The sequence below is a fragment of the Loxodonta africana genome, chromosome 9 (genome assembly GCF_030014295.1).
Source record: "Loxodonta africana isolate mLoxAfr1 chromosome 9, mLoxAfr1.hap2, whole genome shotgun sequence".
Taxonomy (NCBI): domain Eukaryota; kingdom Metazoa; phylum Chordata; class Mammalia; order Proboscidea; family Elephantidae; genus Loxodonta; species Loxodonta africana.
In genome coordinates this window covers 45,554,383-45,575,992 of record NC_087350.1, presented here as the reverse complement: position 1 = coordinate 45,575,992, position 21,610 = coordinate 45,554,383, and the positions used below count along the sequence as shown (strand labels likewise).

The window sequence follows — 21,610 nt, the reverse complement described above, 5'->3', positions numbered from 1 at the left end:
CCTATGCGCTGTAAATTTTAACCTCTATAATGTTAATGAGGCAATATTAGAGACAGTTATGTTAATGAGCAGGGCTCAATCTATAGGATTAGGTTGTATCTTGAGTCAATCTCTTTAGATATAAAAAAGAGAATTGAGCAAAGAGGATAGGGACATCATGCTACTAAGAATAAAGAACCAGCAAGTGAGTGTGTCCTTTGGACCTGGGGTCCCTGTGCTGAGAAGCTCCTACACCAGAGCAAAATTGATGACAAGGACCTTCCCCCAGAGCTGACAGAGAGAGAAACCCTTTTCCTGGAGCTGGCACCCTGAAATCAGACTTCTAGCCTCCTCAACTGAGACTTCTCTCACAGAAACAAAATTTATTTTTGTTAAAGCCATCCACGTGTGGTATTTCTACTATAGCAGCACTAGTTAACTAAGACAAGCTGTTAATATCGTGAAATACAATTTATTTTCATTTTGTATTCTAAAAACAGTTGCTGTCTTGGCACTGACACTTTCACAAGTGGAATTAAAATGAGTGAACAGGCTTAGCAGGAAGGAAAATCAGCTATACAGGCTGGATTTTAAAATAATTTATGGAGATAAATATTAGAAGAGCCATTACAATTATTAGTGCAGGCTCACAGTCCCTTACTTGCAAACCCAAAATCTAAAAAGTTCTAAAAACTCAAGGCTTTTTCTTAATTCATCTGGTGACAAAACTTTCCTGACACTAGAGTCTACATTTATCTCATTTAGTATTCTCATTTATACCTTTCATGACAGGAATATTGGTACATACCCAAACCCAACAAAACATATTTCTTGTAGTTCCTTTCTAAACTCTAAAATATTTTTAATTCCAAAACATATTTTGCTCCCAAAGTTTTAGATAACAGATAGTGGAACTGGTTTTGGGAAATAAGTTACTTGATAAAACAAGATAGAGAAATAAAAGGTATAAGGACTAGAACGGAAGAAAGAACTGTCATTATTCACAGATAAAATTAACTATGTAGAAAACCCAAAAGAATCCATTGATAAATTATTAGAATTAAGAGTTTAACAAGATTGCTGGATATAAAATGATACATAAAACTCAATTGTTTTCTATACGCCAGCAACAGAGTATGAAAGTTTTTAAACTACAGCATTTACAATATCATAAAAAATAACAAATAGAAACAAATTTAATAAAAGATGTGCATGATCTTCACAGAGAAAATTATAAAACTTTATTAAAGACACCAAAGAAAAGTAGGATAAATGGAGAGATATACCATGTTCATGAATTAAAAGGCTATATATTATAAATATATCAGTTCTTCCCCAGACTACCTATAGATTCAACGAAGTTCCAATTAAAATCCTGACAAGTTTTTTGGACAGCACGATTCTAAAATTTAAATGGTTTGCAAAGAACAGTTAATAGCTAAAATACTCTTAAGGAAGAACAAGGTGGGTGTAGTCACCATACCAGACACCAAGTTATTATAAAGTTAATTAAGTGGTGATGGTCCAGGGACAGAAGAATAAATGCAACAGAATAAAAAGGCCAGAAAAAGGCTCATGCATAAAAAGATCTTTGATATAGAATAGAGGTGACCATGCAGAAAAGACGCAGAGCCTAATAACTAAGGGCCTGGGCTCTAGAGCTAGAATGAATTGGCGTAATTCCCACTCTTTGGAGTACCAGCTACATCACATGGAGTAAATTACTTAACCTCTCTGTGTCTCCCATTTCTCATATAAAAAGTGGGCATAAAGCAGGGTCTATTTCTGGGCTTATTATAAGGATTAAATAAGTTATCTCATGCTTAGAACATTGCCTAGTACATGGTAAGCCCTCAATAAGTGTTAATGCTATCACCGTCAATATCATATACCAAAAGGGGAAAAATACTGTTCAATTTAAAGATGCTGGAATAACTGCATATACACTGGAAAAAATTAAATCATATCTCTACTTTTTTAAACCAAAAATCAAACCCTTGGGGTTGATTCTGACTCATAGTGACCCTACTGGACAGAGTAGAACTGTCCCATAGGGTTTCCAAGGCTGTAAATCTTTACAAACGCAGATTGCCATCTCTTTCGCCCACAGAGTGGCTGGTGGGTTTGAACTGCTGACCTTTAGGTTAATAGCAGAGCACTTAACCACCGTGCCACCAGGGCTCTCTTCTCTACTTCTTACAGTATATAAAACCAAATTCCCAGGAGATGAAGGATCTAAATGTAAAAGGGAAGACTATAAAAGAGATACAGATATAAATGTCTCTCTGATCTTGGGGTAGTGGCTGATTTCTAAACAAGACACAAAAAAGCATGCATCATAAAGAAAAAAATTATCAACTTGACTATATTAAAACTAAAAACTTCTGTTCATGAAAAGATATCATAAGGCTCCTGAAACTATTGCCCTTAGATAATATTTAACCTTAAACCAAAAATATTCCCTGAAGTCTTCTTAAAACCAAAAAATAGTTTAACTTAACAGTAAAGAATGTCTGTCCTGAGCATTGTGCTCTTTTAAGATGTATCCATATGGGACCAAACTGAGAATAGTAACTTGAAAGGTTAGATAGGAACCTTAGGGGGCAGTGAGTTTATGTTAATGAGGGAGGAACAACGCAGAAAAGGAGAGTGAGAATGGTAACACGACTTGATGAATGTAATCAATGTCACCGAATTGTACATATAGAAACTGTTGAATTGGTGTATGTTTTTGTTGCGTATATTCTCAACAAGAAAAAAGAAATAAGTTATTTAAAAAAAATACCATAAGGAAAGTGAAAAGACAAAGCGTAAACTAGAGAAGATACTTATGACACATAAAATTAACAGGGATTAATATCCAGACTACAGCGAGAACGTCTTCAATTTTGAAAAAAATCAAATAGTCCAAAAGGAAAAGGGCAAAAAATAATTGAACAAAAATTTTAAGCATGAAATGGTACTTAGCCTCCTTAGTAATCAGGGAAATGCATATTGTAACCTCAATGAGGTACCATTTTACACCCACCAGTTTGGCAAAACTTTAAGTCAGAAAACACAAAATGTTAACAAGAATGTGGTGCAGCAGGAACAATCATACGCTTCTGGTGGATCTTGGAAAAAGTTGGTTTTATCTAGTAAAGCTGAAAACATGCTTCTCCTAGGACAATTCCTTTACTGGGTATATATCTCAGGGCCTAGAACCAAGACAATAAACTCTTGCTCACGTGTACCAAGAGACATGCATACAAACATTTATAGCAACCTAATTCATAATAACAAAATATGGGAAACAACTCATCTATCTATCAACCAATTCCATTTATACAGAGTCCCAAAACAGGCAAAATTAAACAACGTATACTGTTTAGATATACACTCATAAGTGATTTTTGTTTTTAATAATTTTTATTGTGCTTTAAGCGAAAGTTTACCATTAAGTCAGTCTCTCACACAAAAACCCATATACACCTTGCTACACACTCCCAATTACTCTCCCCCTAATGAGACAGCCTGCTCTCTCCCTCCACTCTTCCTTTTCGTGTCCATTTCGCCAGCTTCTAATCCCCTCCACCTTCTCATCTCCCCTCCAGGCAGGAGATGCCAACATAGTCTCAAGTGTCCACCTGATCCAAGAAGCTCACTCCTCACCAGCATCCCTCTCCAACCCATTGTCCAGTCCAATCCATGTCTGAAGAGTTGGTTTCGGGAATGGTTCCTGTCCTGGGGCAAAAGAAGGTCTGAGGGCCATGACCACCAGGGTCCTTCTAGTCTCTGTCAGACCATTAAGTCTAGTCTTATGAGAATTTGGGGTCTGCATCCCACTGCTCACCTGCTCCCTTAGGGGTTCTGTGCTGTGTTCCCTGTCAGGGCAGTCATCGGTTGTAGCCGGGCACCATCGAGTTCTTCTGGTCTCAGGATGATGTAGTCTCTGGTTCATGTGGCCCTTTCTGTCTCTTGGGCTCGTAATCGCCTTGTGTCCTTGGTGTTCTTCATTCTCCTTTGATCCAGGTGGGCTGAGACCAATTGATGCACCTTAGATGGCTGCTTGCTAGCGTTTAAGGCCCCAGGCGCCACTGTTCAAAGTGGGATGCAGAATATTTTCTTAATAGATTTTATTATGCCAATTGACTTAGATGTCCCCTGAAACCATGGTCCCCAGACCCTGCCCCTGCTGTGCTGGCCTTTGAAGCATTCAGTTTATTCAGGAAACTTCTTTGCTTTTGGTTTAGTCCAATTGTGCTGACCTCCACTGTATTATGTGTTGTCTTTCCCTTCACCTAAAGTAGTTCTTATCTACTATCTAATTAGCGAATGCCCCTCTCCTACCCTCCCTCCCTCCCCCTTCTCATAACCACAAAAGAACTATTTCTCAAGTTCTTATAATAGTGGTCTTATACAGTATTTGTTCTTCTGCAGCTGACTAATTTCACCCAACATAATGCCTTCCAGGTTCCTCCATGTTATGAAATATTTCACAGATTCCTCACTGTTCTTTATGGATGCGTAGTATTCCACTGTGTGAATATACCATAATTTATTTATCCATTCATCCGTTGATGGGCACCTTGGTTGCTTCCAGCTTTTTGCTATTGTAAACAGTGCTGTGATACACATGGGTGTGCATGTGTATAATGTAAAGGCTATTATTTCTCTAGGATATATTCCAAGGAGTGGGATTGCTGGATCGCATGGTAGTTCTATTTCTAGCTTTTTAAGGAAGCGCCAAATCGATTTCCAAAGTAGTTGTACCATTTGACATTCCCACCCGCAGTGTATAAGTGTTCCAATCTCTCTACAGCCTCTCCAACGTTTATTATTTTGTGTTTTTTGGATTAATGCCAGCTTTGCTGGAGTGAGATGGAATCTCATTGTAGTTTTGATCTGCATTTCTCTAATGGCTAATGATCGTGAACATTTCCTCATATATCTGTTAGCTACCTGAATGTCTTCTTTAGTGAAGTGTCTATTCATATCTTTTGCCCATTTTTTAATTGGGTTTTTTGTCTTTTTGCAGTTGAGTTTTTGCAGTATCATGCAGATTTTAGAGATCAGGCGCTGATCAGAAATGTCATAGCTAAAAACTTTTTCCCAGTCTCTAGGTAATCTTTTTACTCTTTTGGTGAAGTCTTTGGATGAGCATTTTTTCTGGGTTGGATGAGCATAGGTGTTTGATTTTCAGGAGCTCTCAGTTATCTAGTTTTTCTTCTACATTCTCTATAATGTTTTCTATACTGTTTATACCATGTATTAGGGCTCCTAACGTTGTCCCTATTTTTTCTTCCATGATCTTTATCATTTTAGATTTTATATTTAGGTCTTTGATCCATTTTGAGTAAGTTTTTGTGCATGGAGTGAGGTATGGGTCTTGTTTCATTTTTTTGCAGATGGATATCCAGTTATGCCTCATAAGTGATTTTTAAAAACTATTAAAGAAAAAAAAAACAAGGCGATTATTTCTAATACAAAATTCTGGATAATACTTAGAGAAGGGAAGAGGTGGATGTGTTTAGGGAGGGGTCATAGCAGCCTTCTAGGGTACAGCATATTCTATTTCCTTGTCTGGGTGACATGTACATAGATGTTTACTGTAATAGTATTAGTATACATATCATTCATTTCATAATTAGCATTTAATTGTTAGTTTACAATTGAGTTGATGGGAAAATCTTTAGTACAAGAGGAACTTAAGACCACTTGAGCCTCTGCCAACTAGAGATCAAAAATGAAGATAAAACATTTATGAAACAAAAACTTAAGTCAACAGAAAAAAAATCTATTATATAAAGTATTGAACTATTTTTCCTTGATTGATGTACTTCCTATTTTGTTCCTATAAAAAACACAGAAAGTTCTTCAACATTTTTCCTGGAATTCCTATTTCATGTTTAAACTTTTAAGAATTTAAGTAATAACCTTGAGAAATTTTCATTTGAAAATATATCATTATAATGTCTGACATATTGTCAATCATCCAGCTTTGCCTTTATTTTGAATTTATAGTCCTTTTTGCTGTCTCTAAAGTATAGTTTGACTCTGAAGACATTTGTCTTCTCTAACCAAACATAATAAAGTCATTCAATTAAAAAAAAAAGTTTTTCAAAAACAGGCATCATTTAATACCCAAGTATGGATTTTTGATTGCAAAAAAGACTTTGCACTTGGGGGAATTTTTTTTTTTTTTACATCCAGTATTATTATTGGAAGCCAAAAATATTTTTCACATACCACCACGGGAATATAATAGGTCACTTCTCTTAAATACAATGTTCATGAAGGTTAAGAAACAATATTATACCAGGCAACATATGCTGTTTCTATTCTATGTAAAGAACACATTCACTTAGTCATTCATTCAACAAACATTTACTAGGCACCTATTATTATGTGCCAAATATTATTCTAGGAACTGAGGACATAGTAGTGAGCAGAAAACATCAATTCTCTATCCTCACAGAGGTGACATACTAGTAGATCTTGAATTTTAAAAAGCATTAATTCAGGTTCCCATGAGGACAATTACTGGGCCTCAGAATATGAACATTTTAAAGCCCCCTGATACCTATTATCAGTAGGGGTGACAGTCAAAATGCTTAACGGGTTTCAGGTTAAACAGCACAGACTCCTCGACCAATCAGAACAGAGACCAGCTGTGCTGGGAATCCTGGCTGTAAACCAGCCGTCTTTTCCAGAAACAACAACAAAAAAACCAATTGCCATCGGTCGATTCTGACTCATAGTGACCTTATAGGACAGAGTAGAACTGTGCCATAGGGTTTCCAAGGCTGTAACCTCTACAGAAGCAGACTGCCATGTCTTTCTCCCACGGAGCAGCTGGTAGGCTTGAACATCCAACCTTTCTGCCAAGCGCTTTAATAACTGTGTCACCCATGGTCCCTTTTTCTAGAAAAGGTAAACCAATTGTACACTCACTGACAGTGTATAAGGGTTCCTATCTTGCTGAACCCTGACCGGAACAAATTACCATGTGTTTAAAAAGAAAAAAGTTATTGCTTCTTTGGTAAGCAAGTTACTTTATGATGCATTTCTTTATTTGTGAAATTAAAGTTTTTGAACATGTTCACTAGCCTTTGGAATTACCTCTTGTAATTTTTCTCTTCTGAATCTTTGTTCATTTATGTATTTAAAACTTTGTACTTATCTCATTATTTCGCATAAACTCTTCAACATTAAGGTTAACTGTTATATTTAGTACACGTTTTTCCTAGTTCAATTTTTCAATTTTTATCATCTTTGACACACAAAGATATAAATGTGTGATCAACCATGGTTACCTCAGGGAGTTAGAATTATGAGGCTCCTCCCATCCCCATTTCCTTCCGTGTTCCAAATTTCCTTCAATTAGCATTTTTTTTCCTGATTATCAATTTAGAACAATGCTAATTTACTTCCTAAAATTATTTTTCAAGACACCTTAGGAAATAACATAAGGAAATACCTCTTATGGAAATAACTTCTACCTTCACTTTACTGTATTACCATTTCTTTCTAGGCAGTAATTCATAATGATGAAACAGCATAAAAATTGCCATTTTATTACCTTTGATATTTTTACTAATAGGAAACATGTCTCTACTGACGGGTCATTTAACATTAAATAAAAACCCATGATTCACTTTCAGCTGTCTTTTCCTCTGCATTTCTAAATCTGCTGCCAAATGGTGCCACTTCATAATGCCCTCAGCCTGACCATTTACCACAAAGCACACTCAGCACTGTCTGTCACAGGTAAATCTAAGACTAGTTAGCTCTTTCCATCAGCACAACCTCCCTGGCACTTAACTCATCACATCCCACACCATCCTTCGAAACTAACACTGTGCACGTCACCTAGGTGCCCATCAATAAATATCTGGGGAACAAACGAATGAGTCAGTGGAAACTTCTTCAACCATCACTATCTAATTCCTTACGTTCTTGGGTGGTACAAACAGTTAATGTGCTCAGCTGCTAATTGAAAGGTTGGAGGTTTGAGTCCACTCAGAGATGCCTAGGAAGAAATACCTGGCAATCTACTTCCAAAAAAATCAGCTAATGAAAACTCCACAGAACACAGCTCTACTCTGACACACACAGGGTCGTCACCAATTGGAATTGACTCGACGGCCACTGGCTTTAATTCCTTCTAGCCCAAAGATGGTCAGAATCAGTTTTGTTCACATACATAGGTAATTATCCTGGATTTCAGGATGATATATGCCAGCCACTGTGCAAGGCACTGGGGATACAACCGTGATTCAACAAAAACAGCAGAGTACTGTGCTGTTATGAATTGAATTGTGTCCCCCTCAAAAGATACGCTGAAGTCCTGATTCACTGTACCTGTGAATGTCACCTTGTTTGGAAATCGGGTCTTTGAGGATATTATCAGTTAACAAGAGGTCATATCAAGGTGGGGGGGGTCGGAATCCCATCTGAATGCCATCCTTATAAAAGAGGGCACAGAGAGAGAAAGGAGGACATGTGAAGATGCACCTACAAGCTGAGGATCACCAAGAAATTCTTGGGGCTACCAGGAGCTGGAAGAGACAGAGTCAGCAGAGAGAGAACATGGTCTGGTCAACACAATGATTTGGATTCTAGTCTCCAGAACTGTGAGGCGATAAATTTCTGTTCTTTAAAGCCAGCTACGTTGTGGTAGTTTGTTACACGACAGCCCTAGGAAACTAAGACAACTGCTCACAGAGCTATTTAAAATATGATTTATGAAGAGGATGCAATAACATGAGAAATTTGCATGTATCAGATAACAATTTTTTCTTTTTCTTTTTTTTTAACTTCAAGCATGCCTTCAGAAGCTCTCCAAGTCCTGGGATTAGGTGCAAAAACAGTGAAAAACAAAACAAAAACCTCTAGCACATGGCTGCCTTCCGTAGGTTATTGCCAAAGAATGTGAGATATCTAAGTGTTTGCATACCTAAAATCCTAGGACAAGTGTTTTCCTTTCATTAATTATACATGGGTAGTCAGCTCTGCATAATAACTAAAGGCTATTCAAGTTTCAAAAATAAACACTGACAGGTATTTCAAAGAAACCTGACCACATTTGGCTCTGTTTTTTGAGTGGTTGTAAATTATTCCTAGCTTCATCTGATTTGAATGTTTTGCACTCCTATTTTGTATTACAAATTTCTTTTGGACAAATGCTAACACACTATAATATCATACTTCAAAAACAAGCCAAGAGTGCTGACACTTTACAGGGATTGTAACCAATGTAACAGAATAATTTGTGTATGAATTGTTGAATGGCAATCGAATTTGCTGTGTAAACTTTCATCTTGTCTTATCTAGTACTGTTACAACAGAGATATCACAAGTGGGTGGGTTTAACAAACAGAATTTTATTTTCTCATAGTTTAGGAGGCTAGAAGTCCAAATTTAGGACTTTGAAGGGAAGGCTTTCTCTCTCTCTAGCTCTGGAAGGTCCTTATCTCTTCTGAGCTTCTGCTCCTGGGCAATCTTTATGTGGCTTGGCATCTCACCCCATCTCCACACTGCTCACCTGTTTAATCTCTTTTATATCTCAAAAGAGACTGACTCAAAACACACCCTACACTAATCCTGTCTCAGTAACATAACAAAGACAACCCATTCCCAAATGAGATTATAACCACAGGCATAGAGGTTAGGATTTACAACACATTTAATCCAATCCATAACACACCTAGGACACAATAAAATATTTTTTTAAGAAACAAGCCAAAATGAATAAATGAACACCTTACAGCACGGCTGTCATGCTAAGTGTTTTACTGCATCTTGAGGGGACATCTGTATGCTCTGCAGCACGAGGCACCCAATGCCGAGGCTGAGGGCAGGGGCACTACGTACACTCCAGTCTCTGTGCTCCCACCTAACAAGCTATGTGAAGTCACTTAAATTCTCTGTATTAGTTTCCTTACCTGTAAAGTGAAAATAATAGCTTTACCAACCTGATAGAGTTGTCAAGACATGAGTTAATATATGTAAAGGGCTTAAAATTGGTACCAAGTAAGTAGCTATTATTACTGACAAATTAAATTAAACATAATAATATCATAACACAGGTCAAATGATTAACGTGTATTGTAAAAGAGTAAGTAAAAGCCTCTTGAATACTAGATTCCATTCCCACTTTCTGCACATCAATGAGTCATGGCATAACCAGAAGGAATCCCAGTGTTGATGGTTACAGCCATAGCCCTGATTCTAACAGCTGAATTCCCTGTGCTCCAGGATTGTGGGCAAGGACCATAGGAAACCCCTAACTGAGACGGAAGTGTCCATATTTCAGGAATTCTTCAGTTATGCAAATGTGAGGTATTTTATTAGTCTGGAAAGGTGCTGGCAATTCAAAATATTCTATGTGGTCAACGTAACTGTCTAAGGCTTTTGGCAGGGGCATTAATTCCAAGGTATCTTATTTTGTATTCAATATCAATAAGGTTAGTCTTTTTTCTTTTTTTGTAAATACCAGTAAAGATTTAGTAAGATTCATTTGAAACAGATGTCATCTATCCTGAGCTCTCAGTCTCCTAAGTGCATTTTCAAGATTGGGAAATGAATTAAAAAACTCATCCAAGGTCACACTGCCAACAACTGGAAGACATGAGATTTGAACCCAAAGCTCCAGAGTCTGTACACTTAACCACTACCCTAGATAGTTTGCTTAGGATAATCCGTGCTTTTGGTTTCTTCTACTCTTTGTTGCCTGCGCGGTGCTAGGTCCTTTACGAATCTTTTATCTTTTTATCCCCACAACAACCTCATAGATAGTATTGTCTGTTTTTTGTTTGTTTTGACATAAGGTCCTAAGGCAAGGTCTAAGTGTCAGAAGCAGAATTTGAACCCAAGTATGATTTCATTCATGAATAACAATAAAAAAAACCTGAAAAACAGTCATGAAGAAAGTTGAGGGCTGGAGGATATTTTGGGGTGGTCATCTGGGTTAAAAATCTATTGACCATTATGAGTTGGGTGGGTGTTTTTGAAATTTTTAAATGGAGAGAAGAGAACTGGGTCTCCTACCCAATCATAAGGATAGCTGTAATCCTCCCAAATATTCAACTGTAAAGCGTAATGCAAAATGTAGAATTTTAAATCTCTAGTTAACTTACAAAAAACGAAAACAAGAGTACGTATTTTCAGAGCAACTAGGGTCACATAACAATGCATGTGTAAGTTTTTGTATGAGAAACTGACTTGATTTGTAAACCTTCATTTAGAGCACAATAAAAAAATAATTAAAGAAAAAAATATATATTTTCATGTCCTTCAGGTAGTACAATGCAAATTTCCATGTTATTTTAAACCTAAGTTTATTCTAGGTAAAGGAAATAAATTCCAACAACTCAAGAAGAGGTTACCTTATAATCATAATAATAAATATAAACAGCAATTAAAACAATAGTCAAGTTTAAATTTTGCCTCAAGAAAAATTTAAAACAGATAGCTATTAACCTTATTGGTCTCACCTCAACTCTTCAAAGCACCTCCAATATAGAATTTTGCTTCCAAACTTTATTTACTTAATAAATGAATGAATGAATGTTCTAAAAATGTGACTAAAAATAGAGCCCAACCAAGAGAACAGACCATAGCATCATTATTGCAATATAACACCATTATGAATTCAACTTTTTTAATATTCCTGAAAATATGACCTTTTTTTCTTTTCTAAAAATAGAAAACACTTAACTTATCGACAGTATCTTCAGAAAGAGGCTGTTTTATTAAATCACACTTTGACAAAACATTACCCTCTGGGCAAAACTGCATTTTTTTAAATGGCAGAAAAAGAACCAATGCAAATTCTTGTAAGTTTAAAATTCAAATCTGTAGACAATTATTTTTCCTTTATAATAGCTAATTACGATAACAACATACCCAAGGATATGTTACCTTAAAAATCTTAGTCTACTGAATTTACATTTTGATTTAAAAGAAAATATAGTAAATCCTTTTTTATTCCTGGGGTCATTCTCTTTGTTTCTTTATTTAAAAATAAATACTAGTAACATAATCATAGTGCTATTTTAAAAGTACACTGACCACACAGAAAGTCAGGATATCTTCAAATTAAGGAAACTTTCTCGTGGATGGTTCCCTCGACACTATCAGGCATTTATAAGAAATGCTAATGAATGAAAAGGACACAGCACCTTTGTTTAACAATTATGAATAATTTAACATTCAGTAAATTACGGGCATGCTATGTAATTTTTTTTTAAAGAGTGTATTAAATATAGCATAAACTAGCAAGAAATATTTACTTCTTCAGGAAAGCTTTTAGGAATTCCTTGGATTAAGTTAGCTCTCCCATCTATGATCCTGTAATGTTATGTACCTTCCTTCTGTGGCATTGGTAAGAGTATAAGCCCACATTTGCCTGTGTAATTATTTGATTATGTCTGTCTTCATCACCAGACAGTAAGATCTATCAGGGTAGACAACAGGTCTGTGCTTTCCACTGTATTTTCTCAATATATAAGAGAAAGAATGAATATTTTAGCAAAAGACTAGTAATATCTAAAGAGCCAGTGGTTAGTGAAAAATTTCTTAACATTATAAGCATATTTATAGTTTTTGGAAGACTCAAATGACATTTTATACATGGCTACTTAAAAATTACTATAGAAAGAAAAGAAAAAAGAATTACTAGGATTCACTGTAATTTTTACTATTTCAAAATTTTATTTTTAGACTTGATATATAAAGAATATCTGGATTATTTTAAATACAGTCAAAACAGTTCACTTTTACATACACAGTTACTTACCACTTACTAAAAATAAGAATGGAGCCCTGGTGTTGCAGTGGTTAAGAGCTATGGCTGCTAACCAAAAGGTCGGCAGTTCAAATTGACCAGCTGCTCCTTGGAAACCCTATGGGGCAATGCAGCTAAACTCTGCCAAGAGAATTTCTGGAAATTCTGTCCCCTGAAAACCTCAAGCGGGGGTCTTCATTTCAAACAAGCAAGAATCATCTTTTGCTAGCTAGAAATAGTAAAATAATACATCAAAAAAATAATCAAATTGTTATATTTTTCCCCAGATAAAAGCCAACATAAACCAGCCAAGTTGAATTTTTTTTTTTTTTTTAATTAAACCAACAATTAGATACATTGGTTTCATAAAAACAGTCTGTATGGGTTTAACAGTGGTTTTAGATAAAAGACACATCCATGAAATGGTTTAAGAAAATATTTTGGAATATCAGTTTTGTAAATTTGCTCTGATGTTTACAAAAATCAATGAGTAAAGTTTTAAAACAGATCATGATGACTGCTCCATCTGGAACCAAAATCTGCCACATAAATTCAAATTTGGAAATAATTAACTGGAAAGAAAGAAACAATACTACCCCTGCTTGTCTCATTGTTTGTTTTAGTCCTTGGAATGATGGCTGGCCATAGGGAAACCTCAAGTTTTTCTAGTGGTCAAATACACAATGCTGATTTTATCCATAAACACTGGACTATTTTCACAGGACACCACTAGATTAAAAAGAAAACAAAAAAGCCTACAGAATTTGAGAATTTGAACTGCTACAGTTCCCTCTAAAGCTGTTTTTGTGATTTGCCTTTTAGGCAACAGACTATGTTTTAATCACATTTCTCAGTGTGAATACTAAGTGGGAAATTCTTCCTGGCTGTCAAACCCTAGCATGATACAAATGGCATCAACAATGGTGTCTGCCTAGGAGACACTGCCATAGACGTTCATGTTCACATTTACAATATAACTGAATATGTACTTTCTCATTTAATCAGGGTACTCTACAAATGCTCTTTAACTTTTCTTGCTTTAGGCATTTTTTTTTTTTTTCCTTTTTGGTTTACTAAGTGCTGTTACCTACTTGAGAACAGTAATGCAATAATAACTTTTTAAAGCTGTTTCTGTAACACTTAAACTACCTCATATCAACATAAAACCAAAAGGTACTAAGAATTTAGTAATAACATCAAAGGTTACCAACAGGAATGGAGAATTAATATGCTAAGCCAACTCAGCAGACATACAGTCTAATTCAAATCTTAAGCTTCTTGTACTCTGCTCTGAATGCCTTAACAGATTCAAAGGAGGTTAACACTCAACAACTTTGAAAGGCTGCCATTTTCTCAAGTGGCTGGCAGCTTGCAGCCCTTCATTCCCCAATACAGGAACAACAGAGAATATAAAATGTGGTTGGTCCATGTGGATTGTGGGTGTTAAGCACACAGTCAGATTTAGTTGTAACTTTCCCTAATTAAAATCACTATTAAACAGATACACAAGCATTCCTACAGCGGTTTGAAAGAAAAAAAAAAAACTTTTCCAAAACAATCCCCCCAAAAAAAAAATTTGTGCTGATTATTTTTTCAAAGTTCTTCTGATATAAGATAACAAAACTAGTAATTCGGAACAGATGAGGTTTAGGTAACGAAAATTATTATAGCAATTTCCAGAAACCTTGTTGTTGTTAGGTGCTGTCAGGTTGGTTCCAACACATAGTGACCGTATGTACAACAGAGCAAAACAAGGCCCAGTCCTGCCCTATCCTCACAGTTGTTTCCATGTTTGAGCCCACTGTTGCAGCCACTGTGTCAATCCATCTCGTTCAGAGTCTTCCTCTTTTCTGCTGACCCTGTACTTAAACAAGCATAATGTCTTTCTCCAGGGACTGTTGCCTCCTGATACCATGTCCAAAGTGAGATGAAATATCGCCCATCCTCGCTTCTAAGGAACATTCTGGCTATACTTCTTCCAAGACAGATTTGTTTGTTCTTCTGGCAGTCCATGGTATATTCAATATTCTTTGCGAACCTTAGCCCTATTAAACTTAAGGACTATTATTCAATCTTTTCATTATCTACCCCTACAGCATAATGTCTGGCATAATACAAGTTTGTAGAAGTGAATTATAACACAGGTAAATTTAATAATGTTTATAGTCAATCTAAAACTATAGCGGTTTAAAAAAAGAATCAAATAGTTATTTTCCATCACAGACTATAATTAGAGTAAGGTATAAAAATGTCAAAGCTACTTGGATACTCACTGTGAAAATCAATTTCTTCTACTTCAGCAGCTCATGTCTCCCGCACACTCTGGGAAAACTATGATTAGCCAACTTGACTGAAAGCCTCTAAATACTGGTTTTAGTACATAACTTAACAACTAATTTGATAGAAAATTAATTTGCAGAGTAAACAATTTTTCCAATTAATTCTTTGAGTTTGAATTAATGTTGTGGGTATATTTTAAAACAGCACCTAACATATAACAATAACCTGTTTTGCAACAAGTGTATTTAGACAACCATTAAGGAGACTTCAAACACAACAATGTAATCCTTTAATTACTTAGGATAAAATTTATAGGATGTTTCCAAAGAGTTAAAGACCGATTGTTTTATATAGCATTTACATTGGCTTTTAAATTTCCAAAGACCAAAAAGCTTCACAAATTACCTCTTTGCCATCCTAGATATACCTAAGATGCCTAGTACCAATCTGGTCCCACGTCTGTGACAACAAATAAAAATAATCTTACTCTTTATCATCACTTTCTTTAAAACTGACCCACCTCCCCACCCCCACCCCCACTTTTTAAATAAATATTTGAAAAATCATGTGGATTAGCTAAGAGCCTGAGTTGGTATGTTGTCAAAGACAAAGTCCCACTGTTTCTAGGTGGGTAACTGTCTTATTTATCGAGCATCTACTATGTGCCAGGCACTGTTCTAGGTGTTGGAGATATAGCAGTGAACAAATGAAAATCCTTACCCTCATGGAGCTTACCTTCCAAAGAAAGTGAGATAAATACTTTACTAAATCTATTAACCTAGAAAACAGACATAGTAAAAATGGCTAACTTGCCGTTTTCACAGAAATATTTTAAAATACAGAACTCATAAACAGGATGGTTAGGGCTCTTCTACACAGGCATTAAGTAACAATGAAGGAATACATTACTTTTACTGTTAAGAGTACTACTTGGTGTACCAATTAGGCATATTTTACATAATTACAACTAGAAAGTTCATAATTTTTAGTATGAGTTTTCAAAATCTTGGGTCCAAATATACAGGGCTCATTTTGTTTTAGTCTCCTCCAGAATAAATCTATCAGACAAAGAGCATCACTCTCCTTTTCATAGAAAGAATAAACCGAATTTTTAAGAAAAATTTTACACCAAGTTATATGATTGTAAACTACTTTTTAAAAGGTGCTTTTTCAGTAAGGGTATGACAAAGTGGACACACTTACAGCAGTCAACCTAATTTAGAATGGTATGGTACTAAAACAGACATTGTATCTAAATCTAATTGTTTTCTAATAAAACAATCCTAGGGAGATTAAATTAGTAAAAACTGGCAGATGGAAGCATCTGACTTCCTCAGGCATGTCCACCCTCCAACCTTTTTACCAGTTCTGACACCACCCTTCTACAGTGCGACTTCTCTGACGGGTTTGAAAATTTGTTGCAATGGCCACACAGAACTCACAGATCATACTCACAGCTATGGGGTTGATTAGGGAAGTAGTGGTTAATAGCTTGGCTGCTAACCGAAAAGTCAGCAGTTCGAATCTACCAGCCACTCCTTGGAAATGCTATAGGGCAATTCTACTCTGTCCTATAGGTTCACTATGAGTTGGAATTTACTCAGTGGCAATCAGTGAGTTTTAACAGGTTACATTTCAGGATCAGAAATGACTCAGGATATAGTTCTTTGATCAGAACAGCCTCTTCTCAGCTGTCCCTGCAGGCAGGCCTCTCTCTTAGCCCCTCTACCTAGCCTCAGCCCTGCTGGAGTAAGTGATACAAAGCTCTTCAGCTCTGCGAATAAGTGCCCGGGGACACCCCACCCACCAGTAAGCCTTAGCCCAAGCCTAGCTCTGCCAACAAGTGCCCAGAAGCACCTCAACCTGCCAGGAAGGCTCCTGCCTGAAGACGCTCAGCTTTCCTGATCTGTGGGTCAACAGACCCACTGTAACTGCCTTGCTTCCATGGGTGGGGAAGCCCACTACGCTGCCTCGGGCCAGACTCCTAGTCCTGCTCTCGCTTTCTGATGGCTCGCGCCATTTCCAGTGTTACAGCTCTGTCTCCTGGGTCTAGGAGGCTCTCAGTGCAGAACCTCAGTACTTCGGTCCTGCCTCTTCTTCTTGGTGGTAGTGAGGTACCCCTTTCCACCTCTGGGATTGCTCATTTTTAAGCCCAACAGGATGGCAAAACTGACCAATCCCCTCTTTAGAGTTCCATACACCTTACTGGCATAGTCCCATCCCCCCTCAAGGGTGTTATGCACCTTATTTGCATTATTACCAAGATGTATGATCCCCTTGGTGGGCCACAGCACCTTATTTGCATTGTCCCACCCAATCATTTGGTAGGAGTTAAAAGACCAGGCAAGAAAGATCATATAAAAGTGATTCACTGCTGGGTAAAATTTCATCTAACTGATCTTTTCTAAGTTATTAACTTGCCAATATCTAAAATAAAGACATTTTGCATTAGACATTTGGAATAATTATTTCTTAAACTACATTCATATCCTAAATTACCACCCAATAAAAAATGAACAGAGGACATGAACAGTTAAATTAAAAAAAGAGAGAATGGCTCTTAAACTTTGAAAAGGTAAATGAAAATTAAAACTACCTCGAAATACCACTTTTCACCTGATTGACTAGAAGACATCAAAATGTTTGATTACACACTGTGTTGGGGACAATGTGGCTAGTGAGAGCACAAACTGTTAGAACCTCTTTGGAGGACAACTGGGTACTATCTCAGTTCTCAGCATTTACCCTCCACGTGTGCAAAATAACTATACATAAGACTCTTAACATGTATTACGTTTAACGGCAAAATATATTGAAAAAATCTAAATGACCGTCAATAAATTACAATATATTCATGGAACAGAATTTTATGTAACCATTACCATATATGGTCATGTAATGATGTACCATAATTAAGAATTAATGGTTACATTCAGAATAATGGAGTCCTGGTGGGGTAGTGGCCGGAGTGCGGCTGCTAACCAAAAGGTTGGCAGTTCAAATCCACCAGCTGCTTCTTGGAAACCCTATGAGGCAGTTCTACTCTGTCCTATAGGGTGACAAGTCAGAACCAACTTGACGGCACCTAACAACAACAAAGGAAAATAAAGATAGTGTATGGTAAAAGTGAGAAAATACTATAAGGTGTGGAGTATGCTAACATTTGTATGAAGGGAGGGCATTTATTTATAAATGCCTGATAGATCCCTAAGGAGCCCTGGTGGCGCAGTGGTTAAATGCCTGGCTGCTGGATTTGAACCCACCAGCTGCTCCATGGTAGAAAGATGCGGCAGTCTGCTTCCATAAAGGTTTAAGCCTTGGAAACCCTGTGGGGCAGTTCTACTCTGTTCTATAGGGTCACTATGAGTTGAAATCGTTTGTTTTTTCTGGGGGGAGTTTGATAGAGCCCTGGAAGAATTCACAATAAACTAGGAACAGTGGTCGTCTCCAGTAAGGAAAGCTGAGTGACTGGGGAAATATGTATCGTGAGTAAGCATATGCAGCGTATCAAAAAAACTTAAACACATAAGTAATAAATTATGATTCTGAAATCATGCCATTTTCCCAAATTTGCATCTTCAACAGTCTTCTTCTGTCGTGGTTAAACGATCAGAGTTCATCTAGTGTATAACTGTAGTAAACGGATAGTAGGAGGATGACAACCACATCCAAGTAAAGCTAGCTGAAGGAGGTAAAGGACCACGAAGCATTCCTGGTGGAGGTCAAGGCAGAGGGCAAAGCTACTACAAAGGAGTACAAAGCCCTGGGATGGAAGCAGACTGACGTGTTTGAAGAATGCGAAGGCCTATGTGATACAGGGGTGAAAAAGACCAGTAAGATAAAGAGGTTGTCTAGATTAGCTTTCACTCCGAGACAGGAAGTCTAGAAGCTCCGCTGAGATCTGTTCAGCATTAAAACAAGTAATCCTCCACTGACAGCCCAGTGGCGGCTATGCATGAGGTGCAACGGTCAGAAATCGAATCCAGGTCTCCTGCATGGAAGGTGAGACGTCTACCAGTGAACCACCAATGGCTCCAGCATATCGTACATTCCCTCTGTTCCCTTTCTTTTTTCCTTTTCTTTCTTGATTATTTAATGATTTCCTAGGAGGCTGATCAATCCTGCCCCTCCATACGTATGAGTCTGGGGTCTCCTTTCCTCTCTGAAAGTGGTTTCTCTACTGATTTTTTCACTCTCCACAATCCCATCTAGAGGCGTCTGCATCCTATTTTACCCAGCACAGTAGCTTCTAGCATCAACCTAAGCCCCAAATGAGACTTCCTCATTGCTAGGACTGGCCCATAATTCAAAGACTACCAAGTGCAGAGAATGTAAGATGTTGTTGTTAGCAGCTGTTGAGGTGGCCCTTGGAGCCTTGGTGGCCCCTGACTCATGGTGGCCCTTGACTCACGGCAATCCCTGACTCATGTCAACCCCATGTACAATGGGATCTGACCATTGTGATCACAGGGTTTGCACTGGGTGATTTTCCAAGTAGATCACCAGACCTTTCCTCCTATTCTGTCTTAGTCTAGAAGCTCCACTGAAACCTGTTCAGCAACACCAAGCCTCCGCTGACAGAATGGTGGTGCATCTGAGGTGCCGAGAATTCAACCTGGGTCTCTGCATGAAAGGCGAGAGTTCTACCACTGAACCATCACTGCCCTCAGCATATCAGGTAGTCTCCCTTTAAGCTCCCTTCAAACTACCCTGGTCTCTCTCACACTGAAGAACCAAAGTACGTATAATCTTTAGCTTGGCCTATGTTTATAATCACTTAACAGTCCCCATACTTCAAGCATGGGGTCAATACCTCAGATAAATATTATTTATTTTTAAATAAACTGATCTATTTACAGACTACCACACATTGGTGACACCTAACGAAACACTATTGGTGGAGACTACTCTTTGCCCATTTGTGTAATTAATTCTTAAATTTATTAATAATAATCAAATGACAATATATAGATCTGCTTGAAGTTATCAGGAACATTCTTTATCCCACCCAACTGTTTCCAACTTCCCTCTAGGGTTTCTTCTTCATTTTATTGACTGTTCATTCTGTTTTCTCAGACAATTCCTGGAATTTCATCATTCAAGAAAATCTAGAAAGTAAAGATGAGAAGCCCTCATCCTGCTTTTCATTTCCATCGAGTTTATGTAGAATATTTCCATCTAGAAATAAAGTACTTCACTGCCAAAAATTTTTCTGGAATCATATAATTTACCTACCTTATTTACTTGTTGATCTACCAAAGTGATGAAATACACTGAACAATAATAAGCCTTTCAGGTTTCTCAGCCAAAAAAAGAGTCCCTGATATTTTTGCCTATGGAGTCACACCCAAGACATTCAATCTATGTACAGAGTGCCTAACAACTTAAGGAATGTGCCTAATGATTCTATTTATGTGTCACTTTTTGGACTGCTGAACCCTTTACAAGGCTCCTATTAACATTATTAGCATTTCTTTGAGCTCCAGTGTGGGAACACGACATAAAAGTTCTAAATAGAGTTTGTAGTCTTAGCAGTAGTTACTGTATTATAATGGATATTTGACACGGTCTCTGTTTATTATGAATCGGTACTCCTAAAACAACTATTTCAGTGTCAGTTGATTACCTTAGAACACTTGAATCGAAGGGACTTGAGGTCACGCCCTGTTTTTGGAAGCAAAAAATAATGATAGCCAATGCTAATATAGCTTATGTGTCAGACATTCACTGGTCTAAGTACTCATTAACTCACTTAATATTCCCAATATTGCTATAAAGAAGGCACTATTATCATTCCCATTTTACAGATGAAGGAACTGATGTTAAATGACTTGCCCAGAATTACTCATCCAGTTAGTATCAGGACATGAATCAAGCAGTCTGTTTGCAGACCCATGCTCTTAAACAATATGACAACTGCCTAACTTGTAGAAATCTTATATAATGAGAATAAAATAAAATAACTTTTAAATAAGTATCTCTTGGTCTTTCTGTCAGTGAGTGAAAACACAGACTGAAATGAGTAAAAGAGAGAGAAATAGATCCATATGCCTAACTTTAGCCCAGCAGATTCATGGCTAACAGAACATTGACTCTTATCTCACAACTTAAAAAAAAAAAAAAGCTATAGAAAATTTTGCATTTCATTAGATATTCCTCGAAACAACAGTTTTAAAGTAGATATGCATGGCTTACATTTCAAAGAAGAGGAGATGAAACTTAGGGGAAAAACTGGCAAAATGTCTTAGAAAAAGGAATTGCAATGAAATATCCTCTTCTGTAAGCCCATGGTTACAGCAATTAACATAAAAATTCTGAGATTTTATGAAGAATGGCTCAGAATCTCCACATTCATAGTGTACAATCTTGCGATAAGAACCAAGAACAAGCTTAGTTTAAGTTTTGTTTCTTTCTCTAATAAGCTTCAATGTCTTCATGCCAGAGCTTCTCAGTTTCCTATTCTTTCATCTTCATAGGAAATAAGTAAAAAAAACTTCTTGGATGTTCCTCAGATTTTCAATTTCATATCCTAAGGGGTTTCTTCTAAGAGAACGTGATGTTATTTTATTTTTAGACTATAGC

General features: G+C 36.9%; 1 protein-coding gene across 5 annotated transcripts in view; it reads right to left on the bottom strand.

Moving 5' to 3' along the window:
• FNBP1 (formin binding protein 1) overlaps window positions 1-21,610 on the bottom strand; it is a 149,337-nt gene that overhangs the window by 111,567 nt on the left and 16,160 nt on the right. Inside the window, exon 1 of one of the 5 annotated variants that reach the window (XM_064291333.1) lies at window positions 3,812-4,084. The exons of 1 other annotated variant lie outside the window; for it this stretch is intronic. In XM_064291333.1, the coding sequence (XP_064147403.1) occupies window positions 3,812-3,919 (108 nt within the window). In that variant the 5' untranslated portion in view covers window positions 3,920-4,084. Of the gene's footprint in view, window positions 1-3,811; window positions 4,085-21,610 lie in introns of those variants that run through there. 3 more of the 5 variants (XM_064291330.1, XM_064291332.1, XM_064291331.1) reach the window with 3 other exon arrangements.